Here is a 16,541-nt window from a genome sequence, read left to right as displayed (position 1 = left end):
TCTCTCCTCTAAGTTTCCCAAATCTGAAAAGCTTAGAAAAAAATTGTTACTTCTTCTCTGGCATATAATTTTAGTTCTTAAAATTACTTGCATTCTTTTATTTCTTTTATGTCTTTTTCATCCTTTTGGCTATGTGGCAGGTTCTGACCTAGCACACAGTGTAAATACAAGATCACCCTTAGAGTTAAGGTTTGCCTCTTGCCTAGATGACAGAAAGACTAATGTAGTAAATGTCTCTCCTTCCTTGTTTTCTTTCCTTCTTTTGTAACTATTGACCTAAAAATATAAAAGTATATATGAAGCATTAGGAGAAACTCTTGGTACAACATTCCATTAATATTCATTATCTATTGATTAGCTGCATCATTCTCTTTCCATACAGCTTTATCTAAAACTGTACAATTTAAACCTTTAATTGGTGTATATTTATGTGTTTCCAAGTACTTGAGTTTATGAGACTTTGTGACTTTGTTAACTATAACCAGTGATTTGAAGGTAATCAGTGCATCTGACTTCTTAAGCATTGATTGGTTTCATTTTCTTTTTTTATATCACCTCTGAATATAATTACAAAATGTTGGCATGATTCTCTAGTCCTGTTTCTTGTATGGTTTATCCAAGTAAACTTTGATAAGTAAACTTAGCTTTGATGTTTAAATTAGTTGTATTAAATATTGATTTACATGTAGTTACTTAGCCTTTCTATCTCTTACTTGGGTAAAGGAGTCAATTGCTGATATTGCAAAAATACACACCTAATTTTTTTGTAAGTTAAATTTGCTCTACAAATACAGAAAATATGGGGCCGAGTGCTTTTGTACTTCTATAGCATGTTATTAACGATAACCTAGATTTAGAAGTCATAAATATTTCTTATTGTGGAGAAGCTGATTTCTGTGTTTCTGATGTAAAAGATGAAATGTACTGCATTATATTTTTAGATTGCCACTTACATCACAAGTGGTCATGATTTTAAAGGTCTTTCTATATTAAAAATACTAATAATTTAACTTGCATCTAAGACAGAAGTAGAGGAAACAGAGGAGAAGCTAGTATGTATTTTTTATTTTTTATTGCTGACCTTAATTTAGCTGTTTCTCTGAAAGTAATTCACCAAAAGGAAAAATTAAAATTCTCTTCCATAACATTGTTTTTAATTGGCAAAAAAAAAAAAGCAACCTACATATCCTCTACATCTTTCGTTGAGTTCTAAATTTCTTTGTTTAAATTGCAACAAATATAAAATTGGGCTTATATGGTTCATAAAATGCCTTTGGCATATAAAATTTATATTGGAACACTAAAATGACAGCTGAAGTCATAACATTGTATAATAATTCATTGAAAATACAGCCCTGGCTGGTATGGCTCAGTGGATTGAACGCCAGCCTGCAAACTGAAAGGGCGCTGGTTCAATTCCCAGTCAGAGCACATGCCTGGGTTGCCAGGCAGGTCCCCAGTTGGGGGCATGTAAGAGGCAACCAATCAATGTGTCTCTCACAGATTAATGTTTCTCTCCCTCTCTTTCTCCCTCCCATCTCCTCTCTCTTAAAAAAAACTAAATCTTTTTAAAAAGAAAATATATTCAATATATTAAAGAAAATATATTAAAGAAAACACGGGTTATGCTTTGTGGTTCTAGATTTAGAACCACAAAGCATAAATATTTTTGACATTTAGTGTCATAAAAAATAACTGGGGGACAGAGTATTTTGGCATATACAATTTTGTGTAAATGACAAGATTTCAATGGGTTTTACATCTTTTATTTTCAGTGAGGAATTACCTGGTATTAAATAGATTTAGGAGTAAGAGGTGCCATTTTTGGCACACTTGAGGGAACTTTTCCTAGCAATAACTTCTTTGCTTTTGTAAGAATATTTGTCAGTGATCACCTACCTTCTGCATGTTACTCAATATAAAACTGCCCTTTGGTTATTAATTTATAAGCATTATTTATAGAGGTGACTCTATTTGGCTATTTTTTAAAACGCATAATTGCAAAATAATCAACAGATAGCTATCAGATATTTCCTCTGTGTTGTCAGATGCAATGGGTTATATAAAGAAGTGTTAGGATATGATCCGTGCACTCTCGGAACTTGCTAAGGAACTATCTAAAGCAGGAGTGTCAAGCCCATTTTCACCAGGGGCCACATCAGCCTCGCAATTGCTTTCAAAGGGCTGAAATAATTTTAGGACTGTATAAATGTAACTACTCCTTAACTGTTGAGGAGTTGAAATTACATTTGGCCTTTGAAGGCAACCATGAGGCTGATGTGGCCCCCAGTGAAAATGAGCTTGACACCCCTGACCTAAAGAAACAAAATAATTATTGAGGTTAATTATTAAAAAACACCTAAGAAAAAAGCTTAGAGAAGAATGGGTTCATGTTGAACTGAAGGTTCTCATTATTCCCTTCACTTTGACAAGTACAATTTAGGTGAAAGGGAATAACAAAAGCCAATGACATATAATAAGTACATGGAAGAGCTGGAATAAGAACATGACCCCCGGTTCAGTTATCTGCAAAGCTTGTTAAAGGACAGACCCCTGCTCTGGCTGGTGTGGCTCACTTTATTGGAGCATCCTCCCATAAACCAAAAAGTCATGGTTGCGATTCCCATTTAAGGCACATGCCTGGGTTTTGAGTTCAGTCTTGTTGGGGCGCATAGGAGAGGCAACTGATGGTTGTTTCCCTCCCTCTCTCACCCTGCCTCCCTCTCCTCCTCTTCCCCCTCTCTCTGAAAATTAGTAAGTATGTCCTTGGATGAGGATTTTTTTTTAAAAAAGGACAGAACAGCATTGTACTCTAGAAACATAAGCTCAGATATTAGCTGCCTGAGCAAAACCTAGACCTTTGACACTTACTAATAGAGTACCCATAGGCAAGTCAGTTCGCCTTGCTAAGCCTCAGTCTCTTCATTGTAAATGGAAGATGATAATAGAACCTATTCTGTCCTATATTTCTAGGAATATTATACTCTCTAATCATAGGATTATATGATTTTTTAGATGAGATATTACTTGCAAAGAAATGTTCAGTAAGTTTTAACTGTTGTTAATACTTTTACTGTAAGACTGAGCTGTTTTACAAATTTTATGTGGAAAAATGCAAAATTATATTCTGATTAGATCATGATATGAGCCATAATATAATACCACACTATAGTATTGTATTTCAACTTGGTTACTTTTCCAATCTTTTGTGTTTCAAATATAAAATATATATACAAAGACAATTGAATACTCTAATCTGATATAAAATAACCATTTCTAATGGAATCATTTTTTCTCCTCAGTATTTCTAATAAACATTAATTATATTTAAACAGTAGTAATAATTACTATAAAATGCTTTGATAGAATTAGTCAAGGAATTCCTGGTATGTACAGACTGGTGAAAATATTAATGGTTGACCAATGAAATCTATATTCTTTTGCTGTTTGTTAAATTCTGGTATCACAATTAGTTAAAAGGCTTTATACCTCTTTTGTTTAATAAAAATTATAACTGGACTTAACACTGGGATTAAGTACTCCATCAACTAATTTTTGACAGTTTTATTGACGTTGTTATGGGTGTTTTACCAAAAAGTTTATCAGAATATTGTACTGAGAAAACAAATAAAATGCTTGTCTCTTATTCTTTATATCTAGTTGATTCTACCTGCATTCCTAATTTATTTATCTTCTATTCTTATCTTCTGTGAGTAATAGGACACTTCTGTACTTTTGCTTGCTCTTTCTTGTGTAAATCATGGCTCTGATTTGTTCCACTTGCTGCATTTTTTTTTTTGCTAAATATTTTTATACGAATGTTAAATGATATTTAATTAAAGTCTTATTTATCATTTCCCATTTAAGCTGTAGTCCATTCCAGTCTTGCCTGGCTCTTAAGGGTACTATCGTTACTTCATACCTTCATAACTGAGTACTAAACGTTAATTTTTATGAGAAAAGTGGCTTGGAAATTTTTCTGCAATCTTTGTATGTCCATTAAAGTTGATTTGTGTGATTGAAGCATGGAAGAGCAAATTATAGCACTTGTTCATTTAGCTGTGTTAAAATGCCTGTTGCTGCATGCCATCAGACAACTTATAATAGCTTTTCTTTTTGTTATGATTTAAGACTGAATACTATGTATTCTCTTCCTCCTAGAGTCAAGAATTGAAGGTTGGCTTTCAATACCAAATAGAGGAAATATCAAACGATATGGCTGGAAGAAACAGGTACCATATGGCCTCATTGTTTTGTAATTGATGTTTTGCTAATGTATTTACTAGTAGAACTTAAAACTTGTATTAACTGCCTTATTATTGGCATAGATTTTAGATTTATACAATATAATTCAGACATAAGTGGCAAATAGTATGCCTGTTACTTTAAATTGAGTTAATGTGGTTCTTATACTTCTTTCCCCTTTTTTCTCATTTCAGTATGTTGTAGTAAGCAGCAAAAAAATTTTGTTTTATAACGATGAACAAGATAAGGAGCAATCTAATCCGTCTATGGTATTGGATATAGAGTAAGTTGCCTTTGATTGAGTTTTAAGTCAATTGAGTGTTAACTTCCAATGATCAATTATTTTTAGACTTAACAATTCATTTTATTTGAACAGTGTTATCTACTTTTATTTTTTTCCTAAATTTAAATAATAACTTTATTAAATCTTTATCAAATGTGAGAAAAAAATTTTTGCATGACTAATTCATCTATTTTTTGTGATATATTTTATTGATTATGCCATTACAGTTGTCCCCTTCCCCCCTTCACTCCCCTCTACCCTGTATACCCCTCCCACCCACATCCCCCCTCTTTAGTGTCCATGTGTCATAAGTTCTTTAGCTTCTACATTTCCCACACTACTCTTGCCCTCCCCCTGTCTATTTTCTCCCCACTGTCTATGCTACTTATTATCTGTACCTTCTCCCCTCTCTCCTCCTTCCACTCTTCTGTTGCCAGCCTTCCATGTGATCTCCATTTCTATGCTTCTGCTACCAATCTAGCTGTCCTCTTAGTTTGCTTTTGTTTTAGGTGTGGTTGCTAATAACTGTGAGTTTGCTGTCCTTTCACTGTTCATATTTTTTTATCTTCTTTTTCTTAGATAAGTCCCTTTAACATTTCATATAATAAGGGCTTGGTGATGATGAACTCCTTGAATGTGACCTTATCTGAGAAGCACTGTATCTGCCCTTCCATTCTAAATGAAAGTTTTGCTGGATAGAGCAATCTTGCATGTAGGTCTTTGGATTTCATAACTTGGAATACTTCTTTCCAACCCCTTCTTGCCTGTAAGGTCTCCTTTGAGAAAATCAGCTGACAGTCTGATGGACACTCCTTTGTGTAGGTGACTATCCCCTTATCTCTTGCTGCTTCTAGGATTCTCTCCTTCATTTTAATCTTGGCTAATGTAATTATGATGTACCTTGGTGTGTTCTTTCTTGGGTCCAACTTCTTTGGGACTCTCTGAGCTTCCTGGACTTCCTGGAAGTCTATTTACTTTGCCAGACTGGGGAAGTTCTCCTTTATTATTTGTTCAAATACGTTTTCCACTCGTGGCTGTTTCTTTCCCCCTTCTGGTACCCCTATAATTCGGATGTTGGAATGTTTAAAGATATCCTGGAGGTTCCTAAGCCTCTCCTCATTTTTTTTGAATTCTTGTTTCTTTATTCTTTTCTGGTTGGATGTTTCGTTCTTCCTTCTGGTCCACTCCCTTGATTGGAGTCCCAGTTTCCTTTCCATCACTATTGGTTTCCTGTGCATTTCCCTTCATTTCAATTAGTTTAGCCTTCATATGTTCCTCTAGTTTGTGACTAAAAGCAACCAGTTCTGTGAGCATCCTGATCACCAATGTTTTAAACTGTGCATCTGAGAGGTTCGCTATTTCTCGGTCACTTAGAGTTATTGGCTCTGGGGCTTTGAGTTCTTCTTGAGCCATGTGTTGGACTGTCTGTGCCTGTTATGTATGAGGAGCGGAGCCCTAGGTGTCGCCAGGGCGGGGCAACTCAGTTGCTGGGTTGTGAGGCTGTATGTGGGGGCGGGGTCAAAGGAAAGCAATGGCGGTCCCCTCTGCTGCCTCTCGCTGCTGGGGCCCATGTGGTCTGTCCCACTGCGCACAAATGTGCGACCACGGTCAGCCCACCACCTTGCACCCTCACTGGGTTTCGTAGCTGGGGCCTGCGCGGTGCATCTCACTGCTCACTTCTCTGCTGGTTTATCTGCGCACAACTGTGTGACAGTGGTCAGCCTGCCGCCCCGCACCCTCACTGGATCCCCCGTTGCTACCCCGGCTGCCTGGGTGCCTGGGGTCGGGGGATCTTTCCTGCCCGACCCTGCTCTGCTGCTGGCTCTGCCCCTCTTACTGGTCTGGTTGAATGGTTGGTTGTTGTTGGACGTCCGTATAGTTCAATTTTCTGTTCATTGGCTGCGTCTTTGTTTACTAAACCTTTGTTGTATTCAAACTTGGTTGTGGGAGAAGGCACAGTGTTTCCACCTATGCCTCCATCTTAGCGGAAGTCCCCATATCTGGGTTTTTTTTAAAACAATAGATCAAGGAGGCCTGTAATAAGCTTAGATATTTTTCCCTTGCATTCATTCTAAAGCTATTTCTTAGCACTGCTCCCTGTGCTGTTGTAGGTTGTATAGATTATATAAAGATGATTAAGACAGTACCATATTTAAGAAGTTTATAGACTAGTTGTAGAAAAGGTAAAACATGTACAATAAAAACTAAATTAAAAGTGAACTGTAGTGGGTGCTATTCAAGAGAAGCATAAACTTAAAATAAAGTATTGCCATTACAATTAAACATTTGTGGAGCCAGTTACAGTTAGAATGTAAAAAGAATTGAGCAAATACCTGAAGAGTACTGATATTTAATTTCCTATTTTTCTAAAAAACATTACTTGTGAAAATTTAAATGATCACTACAGTGGAATAATACATAAACAATATGAGAAACATCATATTTCAACTAAGTTAAATACTTTTTTAATCAGTTAGAGGTTGTATTTGTTTTACCTTTTTATTGACATGTGATTTTCATGTATTAAAATAACATACATCTTAAAAGTTCTGTTCAATGAATTTCGTAATTGTGAATACCCGTGTAATCACCACCCAAATCAAGATAAAAAAACATTTCCATCATCCTAGAATGCTCACTTTTGCATCTTCTCAGGAAAAGAAAATCTGAATTCTATCACTGAGATTAATTTTGCATATTCTACATGTAAATGGAATTATACAGTATGTGGTTTTGTGCCTGGCTTCTTTCACTCAGCGTAATGTTTTGCTTTATATAGCAATTGTTTGCTTTTTCTTTTTTTTTTTTACTGCTGAGTAATATTCCATTGAATGAGTGTATCTCAATTTGTTCATCCATTTTTATGTTGACAGACATTTGGGTTGCTTACAATTTGGGACCATTATAGACAGACCGCTATGAACATTCCTTTGGGGGACTTAAGTTTTCTTTCTCATGGGTAAATATCTAGGAGTGGAATTCTGAGTCATAGAGTAAATCTGTGTTTAATCTTTACCAAAAAATCTACCAGCTGGTGGTAGTCTTTACTAAAGATTACGAGAATCTGGTGTGGTTCAGTGGGTTGAGTGCTGGCTTGAGAACCAAAGGGTCACCGATTCAATTCCCAGTCAGGACACATGCCTGGGTTGCAGGCCAGGTCCCCAGTATGGGTTGCACAAGAGGTAATCACACGTTGTTTCTCTCCTTTCTTTTTCACTTCCCCCTATCTAAAAATAAATAAAATCTTTTTTAGAAAAAAATCTACCAGATAGTTTCAAAAATTGTTATACTGTTTTATACTCACCAGTAATATGAGTTTTAGTTGCTCCACATCCTCACCAGCATTTCGTGTTGTCAGTGTTTGATTTTTTTCTCTTCTAATGGATATGAAACATGATCAAGAGGGGATAAATGGTGACAGAAGGAGACTTGAATGGTACACCTGATTTCAGCAAAAGTTTTCTTTGTTTTCTTCCATAACATTGAAGATGGAAGAAAAAAATAATACAATGTTTTTGGCATGTTGTGCTTTATTATTTGAAAAAAGGTAAAAACACAACGGAAATACAAAGAAAGGTTAGTGCAGTGTATGGAGAAGGTGCTATGACTAATCAAACGTGTCAGAAGTGGTTTACAAAGTTTTGTACTGGAGATTTCTTACTGGACGATGCTCCATGGTCAGGTGAACCAGTTAAAGTTGACAGTGACCAAATTGAGACATTAATGGAGAAGTCAACATTATACTGCATAGGAGACAACTGACATATTCAAAATACCCATATTAATAAAGTTATTGGTAAAAATGAAAAGTGTGTCTTTTATGGGAAAACTAAACAGACTTTGGCTAACCCAATATATAATTTTTGTAACCAGTGTCACCCCAATAAATTCAAGATAAAAGAAAGAAATGCTCTCTTGTTGTTTCAGTTTTGTATTCTTCTCATGATTGATTATGCCAAGAATCTTTTCATACACTTGTTAGCTAGTTGTATGTCTTTTTTTAAGTGTCTCCAAGTCTTATGCCCATTTTTAATTTGGGCTGCTTATTTTTTAAGGTTGATTTATAGAAGTTCTGTGTATATGCCAGATATAAATGCAGTAACAGAAATATGTAGTGCATATATTTCTCAATACACAGCTTATCTGTTAATTTTCTTTACCGTGTCTTTAACAGAGACAGTATATCAGATTTTTAAATAACTAGGCAATCTATTCAAGAAATTATTTTAGGAACATTATTGGTCTAGGTTTTATAATTAAGTTATGATTGATCTCAAATTTATTTTTTTATTTGGAAAGAGGTAGTGATTGAAGTTAGTTTTTTTCCCGTGTTAATATCTGATTGGGTTTTTTCCATACGAATGTCTGTTCCAACACCATTTGTTTTCATATATTGACTTTGAATTCACTAATCTTGCTATTCACTTATTTGTATAGGTTTTTTTTTTATTTCACGGGGCTTTTTTATATATACAATCATTTCATCTCCTGTGTGCAGATTCTTAAGACCACCACCACAGTAAATACACAGAACAGTTCCATCACAGGGATCCCTCTTTTACCCTTTTATAGCCACAGGAAGTGCCTTTTCTCCACCCCTCCCTAATTCCTGGCAACTGTTAACATGTTCTCCATTTCCATAGTTTTGTCATTGCAAGGATGTTACATAAATGGAATCAAATATGATATAAACTTTTGAATTTTTCTTCACTCAGTGTCATTCTCTGAGATCCATCCAAGTTGTAGTTTGTTTCTTTCAGTTGCTCAGTAGTGTTCTGTAGTATGGATGTACCACAGTTTGACCATTCATTAGGAATGTTTCAATTTTTTAGCTATTATAAATAAAGCTCCTGTGAACATTCATGTACAGATTTTCACATAGATACAAATTTTTATTTCTCTGGAGTAAAGACCCAGGAGCATAATTGCTGGGTCATATGGTAATTGCTGGGTCATATGGTTAGCACATGTTTAATTTTATAAAATTAAAGAGTATTGCCATACTCTTTTTCAGAATGGCTCGGCAGTTTTACATTTCTGCCACAGTTGTATGAGTGATCTGGTTTCTCTGCATCCTCATCAGCATTTGCTTTATTATTATTATTTTTAAAGTTCTGGTAGGTGTATAGTGATACTTACTGTAGTTTTAATTTGCATATTCCTAATGATTAATTTCTCTCCAAGAAATGTTTGTTTATATCTTTTACTGTAAATGAGTTTTTATGATGGCCTATACTATATTTATTTTCATTTTAGTAAACTGTTTCACGTTCGACCTGTAACCCAAGGAGATGTGTACAGAGCTGAAACTGAAGAAATTCCTAAAATATTCCAGGTAAAAATTCTGAAATTATTAAGTATATTTTGTGAAGTAGACATATATATACCAGTGCTTTTATACATTTGAAATGTGTATGTACAAATACAAATCTTTTTATTTTCTTTCTTTTACCATTCCTGAATATAGATACTATATGCAAATGAAGGTGAATGTAGAAAAGATGTAGAGATGGAACCAGTACAACAAGCTGAAAAAACTAATTTTCAAAATCACAAAGGCCATGAGTTCATTCCTACACTCTACCACTTTCCTGCCAATTGTGAGGCCTGTGCCAAACCACTCTGGCATGTTTTTAAGCCACCCCCTGCCCTAGAATGTCGAAGATGCCATGTGAAGTGCCACAGAGATCACTTAGATAAGAAAGAGGACTTAATTTCTCCATGTAAAGGTAAGGCACGAAAGTTTTTATGAGTTAGAGAATTATGTCCCAAAAACTTTTTCAAGGGTAGCATTTTCTATATCAAATTGAAAAGAGGTTATAAGAATATTTCGATACTGGTAGAGCAATGTACAACTATTATTTTACAGTTATAGATTTAACTTAGTACATAATGTCTTTAAAGAGAATCACCCCTTGTGTTTAAAAAAGGGGGGGAATCACTTAGAAATTATTCTAAATTGAAGAAAAGACCTATACATGAATTCCACTATAGTTTGCTCTTGAGTTTTTACCTCTGGTTTGTTTTCTTTTTTATCTAGTTTTCACTGCTTGAACCAGCATGCTGTATCAGAGACAAAATGTCTAGTTTATGAGAGGTAGCTAGAGGAAAAGAGTACAGGCTACAGCTATTTTAAGACAAGGAACTTGTGTTCTAAAAATACATTTGTTTCACTTCTTCATTTTTTATATTTCTGATTTTACTTTATTTTTTATTAGTTTATAGTTAATGCCTTCTTTTTAAATTTCAGCCTTAATTAAATTGAGAAAGAGATATTGTCCAAGCTTAATTAAGCATAGTAAATCTTTTCAGATTTTAAGAACTTATGTGACTTTTAGATTTTATATGACTTTAATTGTACTCTTTTTCTCTTAACATAGTAAGTTATGATGTAACATCAGCAAGAGATATGCTGTTGTTAGCATGTTCTCAGGATGAACAAAAAAAGTGGGTAACTCATTTAGTAAAGAAGATACCTAAGAATCCACCATCTGGTTTTGTTCGTGCATCCCCTCGAACACTTTCTACAAGATCCACTGCAAATCAGTCTTTCCGGAAAGTAGTCAAAAATACATCTGGAAAAACTAGGTAAGGATCAAAATGTTACTCTTTTGGAGAGCAGGATGACAAGTAGTGAGGGTGGGGGAGATTAAGGGGTGGAGACATTGAGCATAAAGGAAAAAGGACTCGTGGACATGGACAATAGTGTGGTGATTGCTATGGGGAGGGGGATAAGGGGACTAAAGGGTAATGGAGAAAAATAAGGATTAAATAAAGTATTGAAAAAAACATGAAACTAGTTGAATAACACCCATTAAAATTCAAATCTAATTGTTATTTTCCCCATAAAGAGCATCATTTATAGCTAGGTATTTATATATAACTTGAAATGACTTTACAAATTAGTATAATTGGTTCCTATCAAAAGTTAACAATTTTATAAATACAATATTTTTTTAGTTCCATGTTAAATTTTGTCACTGATTGGTATACATATATAGCTCTTTAACATTTGAAAAATCTTGTGGCTTACCCCTTTTTTAGTGTAAATAGATTCATATAAAACTTCGCCCATCTTTTATTTGTAACTATGTTGGCATAGTTTTTTTAGAACAAGAATTATTTGGTATCATCAGTGACTATGGTGTTACAAATAAACTTCCTAGTTAAGTATCCTTTTGTGGGGAGGGGTTAACTGGTTTTGATGGAATTTTTTCAAAAATACCTGTATGTTATAAAAACAATTTTACAACATAATTAAACCCTTTCTTTTTACTTTTATTATTTTTTTAAAGATTTTATTTATTTATTTATCTTCAGAGGGGAAGGAGAGAGGGAGAGAAACATCAATGTACGGTTGCCTTTTGTGCGTCCCCTGCTGGTAGTTAGCCTGCAAGGAACCGGCCTGCAACCCAGGCATGTGCCCTGACTGGGAATCGAACCGCGATCGTCTGGTTCACAGGCCCGCGCTCAATCCACTGAGCTACGCCAGCCAGGGCCTACTTTTATTATTTTTAAAAATGTTATTTACTGATTTTAGAGAGAAAAAGAGAAACATCAATTTGTTGTTCCACTTATTATTCATTCATTCAGTCATGGGTTAATTTTGTATGTCCTGTGACTAGGGATCCGTCCTATAACCTTGGCATATCGGGATAATGCTCTAACCAACTGAGCTACCTGGCCAGGGCTAAACCCTTTCTTGAAGAGAGGTTATGATAATTCAATAAGTTCTCTTTTTGACGTGACTAAGTGAGGTTCAAGGGAATTAGATAACTTGCACAATATCACACAGCTAACTAATAGCATAGTCAGGATGGGATCCCATTTACATCTAATTATAAAACCTTTGCTTTTTCTCCTATACCAAATACCAGCTTCCCCTGGAGTGTAATCTTTATATTAAGAAGGGCATTTGACAATAGAAGCTGAGGTCTGTTTGCCTCTCTGGTACTATCACCCAAGTCTTCCAAGCAGACTTAAGACTATCTTTAATTCTTCCCATTTCTTCACTCCTTGTTGTCAATAACCAACTCTGATTCTTAGAAGAGACATGCCCATTTTTCTTTCTGTATTCTTCAGCTGCCTTACTACTCCAGTATATTATTGCTTTACTCATGACTTATCTCTGTAGAATCCTATATCAGCCCCTCCTGTGTAGGATAAAAGCTGGATATAATTTTATTTTAAATTGACCAAAAATAAAGTTATTTAAGATTGATTATTACAGCTTTGTAAAAAAATATATATATATGTATGTATGTGTATGTATATGTATATGTATATGTGTGTATATATATAGTAGAAGCAAAAAGGAGATAACACAAAGTATATTTTTCTGTTTCCTTGTTCTTCAAATTTTGTTTATTAATGATTAGATATAAATGTGATGTAATTTACCTTTCTCTCCAACAGAGTACATTTTTTAAATTACAGTTTTTTCTCTTTTTCCCACCAACAGCTAACCGTGTGACCTAGCACCTTGTGGAATTGTGTGGGATGCTACCTGATAAACCAGGCTTCTTTAACCATGCAGAGCAGACAGGCTGTTCCTTTGACACAATATCACAGGCTTCAGGGTTAAGATTGCTGTTATTCTGTCATTGCTTTGGCACAAAAGCACACTGAGGATTTTGTTTTTTGTTTTTGTTTTTGTTTTTTTTTGCAAGTTTGCCTACAGGTAGATTAGATTAATTATTACTATGTAATGCAAGTACAATTGGGGGAAAGCTTAGCTAGATATATATTTTTTAAAAAGGTGGTGCCTTTTGAATTTCTAAGAAAATGCCTGTCAATCATGATAGAACAGTTTCCTCATATGAGTGAGAGGAAGGGACTTTCACTTTTAAGTGGAATGGCCGTCACTATCAAGATCAGCTCATGGAAGGAGTAAAGAAAATATCTCAAAATGAGACAACTGAAATTTTTTTAAATGACTTCAGTTTTTGTGCTCTTGCAAGACTATATGAAACTATTTTTAAAAAGCAGTGATATCACTTGACTTTAGTGCCTCACTGTGGAATTTAAAAGCCTTACTGTTGTTTGCCCATAGTGGACTTGATGGAGAATAAATATTTTACATTATGCTTTACAAAATACTGTATGTGTTTCAGAAAGTTTGTAGATTGGGGAATGGGAGAAGGCAAAAAAAATTACATTTAATCTATGCATTTTTGCCAAGCCATATTGAGTTATTTTACTACTAGAAACATTAGAAACTAACTGTACAAAAAAAAGTTTAAAAACATTTTGTGGGGTACATCATTTCTGTAATTGTATGTTATTTCTTTGTGGTTTTAAGTGATAAAGACATTAAGTTAACAAACATATAAGAAATATATGCACTGTTTGAAATGTAAATTATTCTTAGAACACTTCGATGGGCGTTGCATTGAGCTTTTAGTGCCTTAATTTGAGAGAATTATTTTACTGCCATGACTAAATATAGAAGTTTCAAAAAACATATTTTCAAAAAGTATGTGTGTCAGTGGGTTTTCATTGATAATTGGTTTAATTTTAAATATTTAGAGGTTTGTTGGACTTTCGTAAATTAAGTACAATCTTTGCATCAAACTACCTGCTAAAATAATGAATGACTTTATAAAACTGCAAAACATGTAGAAAGTTGCACCAGTATAAAAGAAATTTATGGCAATACATCTGTGATGTTTTCCAGTTAACATAGGAATTACCAGATAAATACTGTTAAACTCTTGTCCAATAACAAGAGTAGATTCATATGGGTAGTATGATTTATTGTTTATTTTTTTTTAACCAAATACCTCCTCAGTAATTTATAATGGCTTTGCAGTAATGTATCAAATAAGAAGCACTGGAAAACTGATTCGTCTCTAGGATGATATGCATGTTTCAAGTGGTATTGAAAGCCGCACTGATGGATATGTAATAATAAACATATCTGTTATTAATATGCTAATGACCCTGTGCTCATTTAATGAGAAATAAAAGTAATTTATGGATGGATACCTTTAATGATGACTGCTATGGTGTTTTCTCATGGCTGAAATGAATAGAAACCGTGCTATAAATTAGTTTCTGACTGTGTACAAATATTTGTTCAATTCCATGATTACATTAAAGTGAATTTTTAAAAGATAAAAACTGGTTTGGGCTCTGAAAGAAGAATGGCTACAGTTGAAATGAAAAGTTGCCTATTGTCTGTTGGGAAACAATTTTCCATGAATTTTTTGCAGTTCTCACCTCTTGTGAGCAGGGAGAGGCTCTAACAAACCTTTCTTCCAGACTCTGTTCCAAGGATATTTATATAGTGAACAGACCTGGAATATACTGTAACTTCTCAAGAGGAAGACGGGTATGTCTGCTGTCCAGTATAATAAAGATAATGTTCCCTCCAGAGCAAAAGTTGGGCAGATTTGCTTAAACTCATTACAAAAGATTCAGGTACCCTAAACTTGGGGTTCCTCAGCTGTGATGCAGACCCACTGTATGCTCAAACACCCACCTGAGCCACTCTGCATCACTCCCATGGGACTTGAGGGGCATGGGCAACTGACAAGAAACATGAACCTTGTGCTACTTGCACTGTTAGTGTAAGCTTGTTTGGCTCCGATCCAGGAGTCTCATGTCTTTTGCCAGGATCCATGAAATGCTGGCAGTCTAATTCTTGCTTGGAAGTACAGTGAAATCTCAGGCTCTTCACTGTTCTTGACAATGTCCTTACCATCTTGGAATCATCACCATTACCTAATCTATTAAGGTCTGATGTATTAATGCATTCAGGCCCAGTAAAGTACAGAGAACAGAGTTAATTCTAATTAAGCAAAAAAGTACTTGTTCTTGAACAAAATACTAACCTGAGCATAGAATGGTTGAGAACTGGCAGAGCTTTCAGGAGTGACTCGAAATGCTACATTGCGTAACCAAGTTACTCAAGAGAGCTTCTTGTCAGGTCAGGAAACCACTGAATTCAAAGTGTACTGACACGTGTAAGGATGAGTGGAGTGCCATGGTAAGGAAGCCACACTGCTGCTGCTGCTGCTGCTTTATAATATATTGTCCATACCTGCTACACTTCACACCAAGTTAGATGCTTTGTACCATTCATTCCTCTTGCCACTTAGGAACCTCGTGTCTAGATGCTGGTTCTCTGTCACTGCTGCTCAGAAAAATTAGTTTCATTATAATGCTTGCTGGCATTAGCACAGCCCCTACCTCACTTCTGCCTTCTTGGCTGAAACTTGTCACTTGTCATCATTTGGGGTTTCAGCTTAAAATAACTTACCCACTCTTAAAGTAAAAAAAAGTGAAAGAATTTAAACATGGCAAACAAACTACTTCATAAAATGTTTTCATTTTCTTTTCCTATTGCTAGAAATTTTATAATAACCAAATTTAAGAATCACATTAATCAAGTTGGGTTTTACTGGGTTGCTAGTTTGAGTTTCCAGTTTTTATTTTTCATTTTATAACACTTCCAAATTCTCTCTGCTAAGAAAGAAAACACAACTAAGGCTTAATTTCACAGATACTGTGATTTCAGAACACCACAATAAAATGAGTTGTATTATTTTTTTGGCTTCTCAGTAGATATAAAAGTTATACTGTAGTGTACTAAGTGTGTAGCATTACATCTTAAAAATGTACATATTTTAATTGAAAAACATACTGCTAGAAAATGCTAAGCTTCACGTGGGCCTTTTTGAGTTACGATTTTTTTGCTGGTGGAGAGTCCTCAGTGTTGATGGCTGCTGACTGACTGGGGGTAGTGGCTGCTGGAGGTTGGGGGTGGTTGCAATTTTTTTAAATAAGTTTGCCAAATCAGTTAATCTGGGGAGAATTAACATGTTTATAGTTTTGTTTTCCACTCTGAGTTTGGTAAGCCACTGTACAGAAATAAAACTGACATATTTGCAAATGTCATAATTGTGTATGTAGAGGTGTAAAAGCGTAGCATTGTAATTAAGTGAATTTTCAAAGGCCAGTGGATACAAAATCAATATACAAAAATAAGTTTTCTTTTTACCAGCAATAA

General features: G+C 34.8%; 1 protein-coding gene across 2 annotated transcripts in view; it reads left to right on the top strand.

Annotated features, from left to right (window-relative positions):
- The window catches only part of ROCK1 (Rho associated coiled-coil containing protein kinase 1), a 158,611-nt gene extending 144,090 nt beyond the window's left edge, over positions 1 to 14,521 (top strand). For both annotated transcript variants that reach the window (XM_037031681.1, XM_037031672.1), the window contains exons 28-33: positions 4,162 to 4,232; positions 4,440 to 4,528; positions 9,785 to 9,863; positions 9,996 to 10,257; positions 10,909 to 11,116; positions 12,990 to 14,521. In XM_037031681.1, the coding sequence (XP_036887576.1) occupies positions 4,162 to 4,232; positions 4,440 to 4,528; positions 9,785 to 9,863; positions 9,996 to 10,257; positions 10,909 to 11,116; positions 12,990 to 12,993 (713 nt within the window). In that variant the 3' untranslated portion in view covers positions 12,994 to 14,521. The remainder of the gene's footprint in view (positions 1 to 4,161; positions 4,233 to 4,439; positions 4,529 to 9,784; positions 9,864 to 9,995; positions 10,258 to 10,908; positions 11,117 to 12,989) is intronic.
- Positions 14,522 to 16,541: the final 2,020 nt, after the last annotated feature.

This window comes from Sturnira hondurensis, unplaced genomic scaffold (assembly GCF_014824575.4).
Source record: "Sturnira hondurensis isolate 20B ecotype Veracruz unplaced genomic scaffold, ASM1482457v3 Scaffold0001872, whole genome shotgun sequence".
Lineage (NCBI taxonomy): Eukaryota > Metazoa > Chordata > Mammalia > Chiroptera > Phyllostomidae > Sturnira > Sturnira hondurensis.
The sequence above is the reverse complement of the archived record's forward strand: the minus strand, read 5'-3'. Positions and strand labels throughout refer to the sequence as shown.